Below are 9685 nucleotides of genomic sequence, written 5' to 3' on the forward strand. Positions count from 1 at the left end.
GAGGGCAGGGTTACCCAATCTGGTGTCGAAAGGCGCTGCCTCGGTGGGGCTTTGCAGCATCGTGCTGGTTGGATAACTGCCCGGGGAGGGGGAAAGGGCTGGGAATTACAGCCCCGATTGTTTGAAACTCGGGGAAACTGGGGCGCCTGGGTGGCGCAGACGGTTAAGCGTCCGACTTCAGCCAGGTCACGATCTCGCGGTCCGTGAGTTCGAGCCCCGCGTCAGGCTCTGGGCTGATGGCTCGGAGCCTGGAGCCTGTTTCCGATTCTGTGTCTCCCTCTCTCTCTGCCCCTCCCCCGTTCATGCTCTGTCTCTCTCTGTCCCAAAAATAAATAAATGTTGAAAAAAAAAATGAAAAAAAAAAAAAAAAAGAAACTCGGGGAAACTGAGTCCCACTGCCGCTGTGGGCCTAGGCTGAGGTCGGAGTAGACCTGGGCGCTCCGCCGCCCGCACTCTGCTCAGGCCCGGCGGTGGGGCGGGGGCGGGGGCGGGGTTGGAAGGTAGCCGGGCGAGGGCACCGTCGCCGCAGGGCGCGGGGCGCGCCGGCGGGCTGGCCGGGTCACGTGACGCCGGAGGCCCGCCACCACGTGGGCCGGGTTGGGCGGCGCAGCTCCCTCGGGCCCCGCGGGTCCTGCGACGGCCCCGGGTCGTCCCCCCGGGCGCGCGGTCACTCCCTCCCCCTGACCCCGCGGTGCCCGCCCCCCCCCGGAGGCGGAGCCCCGACAGCAGCTCCCGGCGGCGCTTTCAGGGGACAGGTGAGCGGCGCGCGCGCAGGGCCCCTCCTCCCCCACCCCGCGCGTCCCAGGTCAGCGGTGGGGACCCGGGGGCCGGGCCGGGGCTTGGGGGCGGCGCCCGGGTCCTCCCCGCCCGGCTGCTTCCCCCCGCCGCGGACCCGCTCCCAGTCCCTTGGGGCCCCCGGGGTCCCCGGGCAGGGGGGTTCCACGCCGGTTGCTTCCCCCCCAGCCCCCCCCCCCCCCGCGGGCCGCACCGGGGGAGAGGGCAGTGTTGGTGCCCGCGACTGGGACGCGGAGGGGCGGGGAGGGCGCCGGGTCGCGCAGGCAGGTATCACTGGCCCCAGGCGGCGGGGGGGGGGGGGGGGGGGGGAGGGGGGGCGGGGGCTGGGAGACTGGCGGGGCCGGGGGGGGGGGTCGAGGGGTTCCCGGAGTTGCCGCTGTCCCTGGGCTCCAGGCTGGGCTGCTGCTGCTCCTAGGGGACTCGCTGCCCGGCTGGGGTGGGGCTCCTGGAAACCGGCCCCACCCCTGCCCCTCCTCACCTGGCTCAGGGCTCAGGAATGGGGTGCCCCGGAAACTCTGCCGGACCTGCCCGGGCCTGGGGCGGGGTGCCCGGGCGCTGGGTGTCCGCTGGCAGAAGTCCTAGGCAGTGACGGGGAGCCCAGGTGAGCCTCTACCCCAGGCAGGCCTCCGGGATCCAGGCCTCTGAGCACCTCCCGCTCTCTCCCCAACCCCCTCCCCCCAACTCCCCCTCCTCCCGGGGAGAAGGGGTGTGTGGGCGAGGCCTGTGGGTCTGAGCCTGCAAGGGGTCTGTCTGTGGAGGAGGGGATTCTAGCTCTAGGGACAGGATTGGGGGGCACATGGTCGGCCCCACCTCCAGCTCTGCTGGTTCCCAGCTGAGCTCCTGCTGGGGGGAGGGGAAGGGGCTTGGCCTGTGTGTGTATGTGTGTGTGTGTGGGGGGTGGTGGGGGCTGGGCTGAGAAACGGAAGTCCTTGAGGCCCCTAAGTGAGGACACTGTCTGGGCACCCTGGCCTCACCCAAGGAAGTCCCCTTGAGTTGAGCCAACTTTGCTGAGCGCCGCGTTCCCTGGGGGTGAGTGTAGGGAGGACCGGGCACCGAGCAGACGCAGGGCACAGAGTGAAGAGCCCACACAAGGTCACGCTGGTTCCAGTTGGCCCCAGCCGACCGCAGAGCCCTCTGCCTGGACACAGGCTGCACAAAGGCAGCCTGTTTAACGCCCAGCCCCCCTTCTCCCGGGCAGCTGCCCTGGCCGGCCCCTGGGGTGATGAATGCAGGGGAGTAGGTCTGGTGACCTTGCAGCGCCGCCCCGGCCCGGCCCAGTGGGGAGAGCAATGTTGGTGGGGGGTGGGGGCTAGCTGTGGGAGGGGTTTCCTGGGAGAGGAAGTGCTCTGGGGTTATGGGCAGGCCCAGGAAGGAGGGCTCGGAGTCGCCCTGACCCTTTTCACCAAGGGAGTGGGGGGTGTGCCCGGGGCAGAGCCCTTGGGAAGGCCAGCCGTGTGCACAGACACCCACCCTTCCCTTTCCAGGGACTGGCGCCATAGAGGAAACCGACGGGGACTGCCCAGATCCCCCCTCCCTTCCTTCCTCTCTCCCTCAGGCAGTGGAACGGGATCCCCCTCGCCCCCTTCCGGCATGAGTTTTATTCGGGGTCACTAGCCTGACCGCGTATCGGGCTGTGGATGGGGGGCGGGCAGGGGCTCGGGCGGCCCAGGCTGTGAGTGCCACCTCCCGCGGTCCCCAGGGAGCGGGTGGTTCGGCCGGGCACCAGGCATGGAAGGCTGACCTTGGTGCAATATTCTGTCTCATCAGATGGGCAGCGGGGGGGCTTCGGGGGCTGCACCCAGGCTCTGAGCTGCCCTAGGGCCGCAGACCGGCTGGGCGTGGGCCCTAGACATGGCCCAGCCGCTGCCCTTTGTCCTCAATGTCCCTGAGATCCCGGAGGACCATGAGTAAGTGGTCTGGGCCTGGCGGGGGTGGGGGCTGGGCGGCGGGCTGGAGGGCAGGGACGTCCCCAAACTCCCTGCCAGGGAGAGGCCATCTGGACCAGGGCCCGGGGAAGGGGCGGCCGCTGGGGCGGGACCGGGGCAGCTGAGTCCTGGACGCCTGCCCCCTTCTTGCCCCCGCAGCCGGGAGCCCAGCCCGTACGACGAGAGTGAAGTCCATGACTCCTTCCACCAGCTCATCCAGGAGCAGAGCCAGTGCGTGGCTGAGGAGGGACTGGAGTTACAGCAGAGGGGGCTGGGGGCCGCAGCCCCGGGGACCTCGGGTGAGCCTTCCTGGCCCAGGTGCCCGGCTGCTGCTGTGGGCCGGGCGCTGAGCCTTCCCGGCCTCTCAGGACACCCCTCCCGGCTGCGTGCGGGCCCGAGGTGGGGACCGGGTGGCGGAGGCCGCTGGCCGGCCGGGACCTCCGGACGAGTCTTTTTTGTGTACAGGCAGTGGCCGCCAGGCCCTCCTGGGGCCCGAGGATGCTGCTGCCCACAGCACGGCCACGCTCCGCATCCTGGCCAGCATGCCTAGTCGCACCATCGGTGAGTGGGACCCTGGGCAGCCGGGGCTGCGAGTGGCGCTGTGAGTGCCCGCCCCGCCCCCTCCCGGCCACCGCCCGGAGCCCCCATGCGGCCTCGCTGGGTCGCAGAAACGACCGACCGCACGGATAAAAAGAGGCTAAAAGATAGGCTCTTGGGAAGGCAGCCGGCGGCGGTGCCGGGTCCCGGGAGAGGCGAGGGGCAGGGAGGCACAGCGGCGCGGCCCCCTGACCTGCCCCCCCCCTGCAGGCCGCAGCCGCGGGGCCATCATCTCCCAGTACTACAACCGCACGGTGCGGCTTCGGCGCAGGGTCAGCCGGCCCCAGCTCGGGGGCGTGGGGCGCTCGGCCCGGCCCAGCCTCCGCCTCTATGACCTGGAGCTGGACCCCGCGGCCCTCGAGGAGGAGGGTGAGTGAGTGGGCCCCGCGCCTCGGTGGGTCGGAGCCCAGGCCGGCTCCCCTCCTGCCGCGGGGCTGCCCGAAGGCTGCCAGGCCTCGTGAGGCCTTGCCACGGTGGGGGGGTGGGGGGGGCAGGGGCGGCCGAGAAGCGGGGCCTTCGGGCCGAGAAGGGTTTGGCCCGGGGCGGGTAGCGGTCGGAAACGCCTGGCCCACACACTCCCACGCTGAGCACCCATTGCATATGCCGGTCTCGGCTTTGGGGTGCGGTGAACCTGGGGCTGGGTCAAGTGTGGGAAAGTCCCTGACCGGGTCTGGCTCACCGGCAGTGAAACAGATCGAACCAACTCAATGGAAAAGCAGGTGATTAAAGCACAGATAAGGGCGACGGAGGAAAGGCACGCTGCGGGAGGGGGATTCAGGGCGGCTTCCTGGAAGAAGTGACACTAGAGCAGAGGGGCATGTGCAAAGGCCCTGAGGTGGGAGGCCGGTGTGGAGGGGCTAGAGGGCAAGGGACGGTGGTTGTAGCAGGGCCAGTGTCACGGGTTGGCCTTCAACCTGGTATCCTCTGGCGTTCAGGTGCCCAGAGCTCAGGCACTGTGTTGGGGCCCCGCCTGTCTCCTCCCCAGTTTGCTCGAGGCCCTGCGGCAGGGGACGGACAGCGCAGGGAGGCGCGGGCTCCAGGGTCAGGGTGAACTTTCCAGCTTCAGTTTGCAAACCGGGCCGGGTGTCCGTCAGCTTTCCGAGTGTCACCTCTTGTCTGGGAACTTGGGGTTGGAGGGCTGCCCCCTCCCAGGGTGGTGGTGGAGACAAAAGAGGGAGGGGGGGGTCTCCAGGCGGCACCCTCCCCCGTCACCCCACGAGAGCTGGTGTCGTGGGCAGTGGTCGGGGCTGGGGTTGGACCTCATCGCTGCTGACCAGGGTGGGGATGGGGGGCGGGGCTCAGGTGCAACAGGGGTCAGAGCAAGGTGCTTGTGGGGGCTCAGGAGGAGAGTCAGGGTCCAGGAGGAGGGGCCCGTTGGCCGAGGTGGGGGAGAGTGAAGACGGCTGGTGCTGGAACACAGGCGGGCATGGCCGGGCCTGGCTTGGGCGGCACGAGCAGAGGGGAGCCGGCCTCCTGGGCCTGGCGGGCAGAGGTTGTGTGTTGGGGTGGGGCCGCGGGGGCGGACAGGCTCGTCCGGGGTCACGGCCACAGGTGCGGGAGGGGTACGGCGGGAACCGACCCCAGTCCGTCCTCCGTCCTCCTGCAGAGAAGCGGTCCCTGCTGGTGAAGGAGCTCCAGAACCTGACGGTGGCCCAGCGGGGCCACATGCTGAAGGGAATGCCCTTGGGCCTGGCTGAGAAACGCAGCCTGCGGTCAGTGCCCATCGGGCCCGGGCGGCCCCCCGCACCCGCTTCCCTGGCCGGGCTGGGTGGTCGGTGAGAAGGCCCCCCCCCCCCAGCTTGCAGCAGGCGGGGAGGGAGCTGGGTCCATCCCTGGTCCAACCGTGATGTTGCCTCCGCGCCCAGAGAGGAGAGCCGGACCCTGGCGGGGAAGCACAAGGCACTGCGGGGCCGGCGTGGGCTCTTCCCCTGCTGCGGTTGGCTCCGAGACACCTGCGTCCTGGTAGGAGCCTCCGGTCTGGGATGGGCCCAGGGCAGCCGGGGCGGGGGGGGGGGGGGGCTTTCGTCCCGTCCCCTGCTGTCCTCTTGGTGGGGTCTCCCCCCCCGCCCAACCCGGGAGCTGGGGCTGACCCTGCTTCCCTTCTCGCCTTGGTGCCCACAGGCCCCTGCACGGCCTGGGGCTCTGGCTGCTGGCGGGTCTGCACGGCCTGAAGCCCTGGCGCTACGCCCTGAAGCGGATCGGAGGCCAGTTCGGCTCCAGCGTGCTCTCCTACTTCCTCTTCCTCAAGACCCTGCTGGCCTTCAACGCCCTCCTGCTGCTGCCCGTGCTGGCCTTTGTCGTGGGCGTGCAGGCCGCCTTCCCGCCACCAGCCTCCCCGGGCCCTGTCCCCGCCTTCACGGGCCTGGAGCTGCTCACGGGCGGGGTGAGGGCTCGGTCGGGGCGTCCGTGGCCGGGGGGGGGGGGGGGGGAGGGGGGGGCCCCGACTCGGCTGTGGCCCTTGGCCCACCTCCCTGCTCTCCCCCCCACCCCGGCCCGGGCCCTTCCCCTGCTCTGCTTCTCTCCTCGCCCTGCCCCCACGGGTGCCCTCCTCTGCCTCGCGAAGCCCGGGGCCCGGTCGGGCGCGGGGACGTCCCTGACGCGGCGGGGCCTCCTGCCTGCAGGGCCGTCTCACCCACACCGTCATGTACTACGGCTACTACAGCAACAGCACGCTGAACCCGCCGTGCGTGCCCGCCCCGGAGGGCGGTCAGTGTGGCCGCGAGACCGACGGCCTGCCCTACAACATGCCCCTGGCCTACCTCTTCACTGTGGGCGGGGCCTTCTTTATCACCTGCATCACCCTGGTGTACAGGTAAAGGGCCCCGCACCCAATGACCTGCTCTGAGCACAACTCGTCAGCCGCCCGTCCGTTCATTCGGGGATCCTTCCTTCCATCCGTCCATCTGTCCCGTCCATCCATCCATCCTTCTTTCCTTTCCTCCTCCCTCCCTCCTCCCTCCCTCCCTCCCTCCCTCCTCCCTCCCTCCTTCCTTTTTCCCTCCCTCCCTCCCTCCTTCCTTTTTCCCTCCCTCCCTCCCTCCTTCCTTTTTCCCTCCCTCCCTCCCTCCCTCCTCCCCTCCCTCCCTCCCTCCCTCCTCCCCTCCCTCCCTCCCTCCCTCCTCCCCTCCCTCCCTCCCTCCCTCCTCCCCTCCCTCCCTCCCTCCCTCCTCCCCTCCCTCCCTCCCTCCCTCCTCCCCTCCCTCCCTCCCTCCCTCCTCCCCTCCCTCCCTCCCTCCCTCCTTCCCTCCTTCCTTCCTTCCTCTGTCCCTCCCCTCCCTCCTCCCCTCCCTCCCTCCCTCCTCCTCCCCTCCCTCCCTCCCTCCCTCCTCCCCTCCCTCCCTCCCTCCCTCCTTCCTCCTCCCTCCCTCCCTCCCTCCTCCCCTCCCTCCCTCCTCTCCTCCCCTCCCTCTCTCCTCCTTCCTCCTCCTCCTCCCTCCCTCCCTCCTCCTCCCTCTCCTCCCTCCCTCCGTCCTTCCCTCCCTCCCTCCGTCCTTCCTCCCTCCTCCCTCCCTCCCTCCTCCTCCCTCCCTCCCTCCGTCCTTCCCCTCCCTCCCCCTCCGTCCTTCCCTCCCTCCTCCCTCCCTCCCTCCTCCTCCCTCCCTCCCTCCTCCTCCCTCCTCCCTCCTCCTCCCCTCCCTCCCTCCGCCTCCTCCCTCCCTCCTCCTCCCTCCTCCTCCCTCCTCTCCCTCCCTCCCTCCCTCCTCCTCCCTCCCTCCCTCCTCCTCCCTCCCTCCCTCCCTCCACCTCCTCCCTCCCTCCACCTCCTCCCTCCACCTCCTCCCTCCCTCCCTCCTCCTCCTCCTCCCTCCTCCTCCTCCCTCCCTCCTCCTCCTCCCTCCTCTCCTCCCTCCCTCCCTCCTCCCTCCCTCCCCTCCCTCCTCCTCCTCCCTCCCTCCTCCTCCCTCCCTCCCTCCTCCACCTCCTCCCTCCCTCCACCTCCTCCCTCCCTCCTCCTCCCTCCCTCCCTCCTCCTCCCTCCCTCCCTCCGCCTCCTCCCTCCCTCCTCCTCCCTCCCTCCCTCCCTCCTCCTCCCTCCCTCCCTCCCTCCTCCTCCCTCCCTCCCCTCCTCCTCCCTCCCTCCCTCCCTCCACCTCCTCCCTCCCTCCACCTCCTCCCTCCCTCCTCCTCCTCCCTCCCTCCTCCTCCCTCCCTCCCTCCCTCCTCCTCCCTCCCTCCCTCCTCCTCCCTCCCCTCCCTCCCTCCACCTCCTCCCTCCCTCCACCTCCTCCCTCCCTCCACCTCCTCCCTCCCTCCTCCTCCTCCCTCCCTCCTCCTCCTCCCTCCCTCCCTCCTCCTCCTCCCTCCCTCCTCCTCCCTCCCTCCTCCTCCCTCCCTCCCTCCCTCCTCCTCCCTCCCTCCCTCCTCCTCCTCCTCCCTCCCTCCTCCTCCCTCCTCCCTCCCTCCCCTCCTTCCCTCCTTCTACCCACCCACTCAACACTTCGTCTACCCCACAAACACTCGCTGTGCTCAGCTCGGGGCAGGAAAGTGAATGAGCACAGGGTCTGCCCTTGAGGAACCTGCTGTCCAGGGGAGCAGACAGACCAGTGAGGAAGCTGGGAAAATCCAGAGTCTGAGAGGCCTTTGCCGACTGTCATGGAGCGTGGGAGAAGGAGTCAGGCTGGCTTCCGAGGGGCGTGTCAGACAGGGAGGTTAAACACGAGCAGGCGGGGGAGAAGCAGAGGAAAGCGTTTTGGTTCTCGGCACAGGCAGTGCAAAGGCCCCGGGGTCAGCCGGCATATTCTGCAGCCGGCCACATCAGTGGGTCCTGGAGCCGCAGCCCTCGTCTAGCTGCGTATGGCTGGCGGGTACCGTATGAGACAGGCCTGACGACAGGCTTGATCGAGGGTGGCCGGCGGTCTGCAGCGGGATGCCCGGAGCGCAGGGCTGGAAGAGAGGGGGGTGGGTGGCGGGAGGCCCACGTAGCGCTGGGAGGGCTCCTCTGAGTGGGTGGTGGGTTTCGGCTGCAGGGAGTGTCCTGACTGCCTTCTCCCGCCCTCTGTGCCCCTCGTCACCTCTCTGCTGGCCTCTGGCTCTGCTCCTCCCAGCATGTCACACTCTTTTGGGGAGAGCTACCGGGTGGGCAGCACCTCGGGGGTTCATGCCATCACCGTGTTCTCCTGGGACCACAAGGGTGACTCAGAGACGGGCCTCCCGCCTCCAGCACGACAACATCCGAACCCATCTGAAGGTGAGCTGCTCGGGGGCCCTGGGGCTGCTGCCCCGACCCTGCGTCCCCGTGTCCCCGCAATGCCAGTCCTGGCCTGTGTCTCCTGTGTGCGGCGGGCAGGGGGCGGGTCTTGGCCCTGCTCACAGTGGGTTGCGGGACACGGGGTGGCCCCGGGAATCATCCTGGGATTTTCCTCCCGTGCACGCCTCTCTCTCGGGGCTGTCTGCTGGCAGGGGCTAGTGTCCCCGGTCCTCGAATGTGCAGCAGCCCACGTAGCCGGGACGCGCCGCTCACAGCGGGTTTTGGTGGGCAGGTGTGCTCAGGGTGGGTCGTTGCTGTCGGCCTGTCCTCGAGGCTGCTCTTGGGGCCCTGGGCCAGGAGTCCCCGTGTTCTCTGGTCCCCCAGTGGGAAGAGGCCCCGGGGCTCCAGCCGGCACGCAGCCCTGCCCTGCCCCCGTGGCCCGGGGCAAGCAGGGACTCTTCTCTTCCTGTGCTGTCAGTGAGCAAACTGAGAGCTGAGGTTTGGTCCCTTGTCCGAGGCCGGTAGCCCAGCTGGGCCTTGTGGGTTCTCCGCCTTCCCGGGGTTCGTGTCCGGGGATTCCCCAGCTTTGACCCGGCTGATGGGCCCTCACCCCTCAGGGAGCTCCCATGGGTGGCCCGGCGGCCTTCACACCCCAGGGCTCCCGGTCAGCCGGCCCCCCCCCCCCCCCACTCAGGGCAGGTGGCAGGGGGGCTCAGGTCCCTCTTTGTCCCCGCGAGAGTGTCGCCCACGCATCTGCCTGTCTCCGCACGTCTGTCACGGGGTTCGTGACGGGCTGGCTGCCGCCCGCAGGAGCTGCTGGCCGAGGGGCAGCTGCGGCAGGGTCCCGGAGCGTGTGCGGGCGGCTGAGGCAGGTGGCGGTGCTGGGGCCTCGTGTGGCTGCTGTGCCTGGCGATCACGCTGGGCTGCACCGTGGCCGTCTACGCCTTCTCCGAGCTCATGATCCAGGTACGGCAGGGAGCGGGGTGGCCCCGGGAGCTCTGGGCAGGGGGTCAGACCCCTGCTTCATTAGGGATGGGTCCTCAGTGACCGGGCCCCTGCGCCTTCTCCCCCGCCTTCTGATCTTTTAGTTTCTTCTTTTCTTTCTTTTTTTTTTTTTCCCCGGCACCTGTGTCCCCACCCCCCTTCCCGTGTGGGTTGAATTTGAGGACTGGGGTGGGTC

At 69.7% G+C, this 9685-nt stretch overlaps 1 protein-coding gene across 1 annotated transcript; it reads left to right on the forward strand.

Moving 5' to 3' along the window:
* Positions 1-1114: 1114 nt before the first annotated feature.
* On the forward strand, positions 1115-9677 carry LOC147574109 (transmembrane channel-like protein 6). The gene is given in 13 exon segments (XM_086686266.1): positions 1115-2702; positions 2880-3019; positions 3186-3281; positions 3528-3686; positions 4924-5029; positions 5183-5280; positions 5441-5700; positions 5939-6129; positions 8363-8447; positions 8449-8505; positions 9316-9346; positions 9349-9389; positions 9391-9677. Coding segments are annotated over 13 exon segments (1482 nt in total). The 5' UTR covers positions 1115-2646; the 3' UTR covers positions 9553-9677.
* The last annotated feature ends 8 nt before the right edge of the window (positions 9678-9685 follow it).

This window comes from Puma concolor, chromosome E1 (assembly GCF_028749965.1).
Source record: "Puma concolor isolate L17-30 chromosome E1, mPumCon1.1.hap2, whole genome shotgun sequence".
Lineage (NCBI taxonomy): Eukaryota > Metazoa > Chordata > Mammalia > Carnivora > Felidae > Puma > Puma concolor.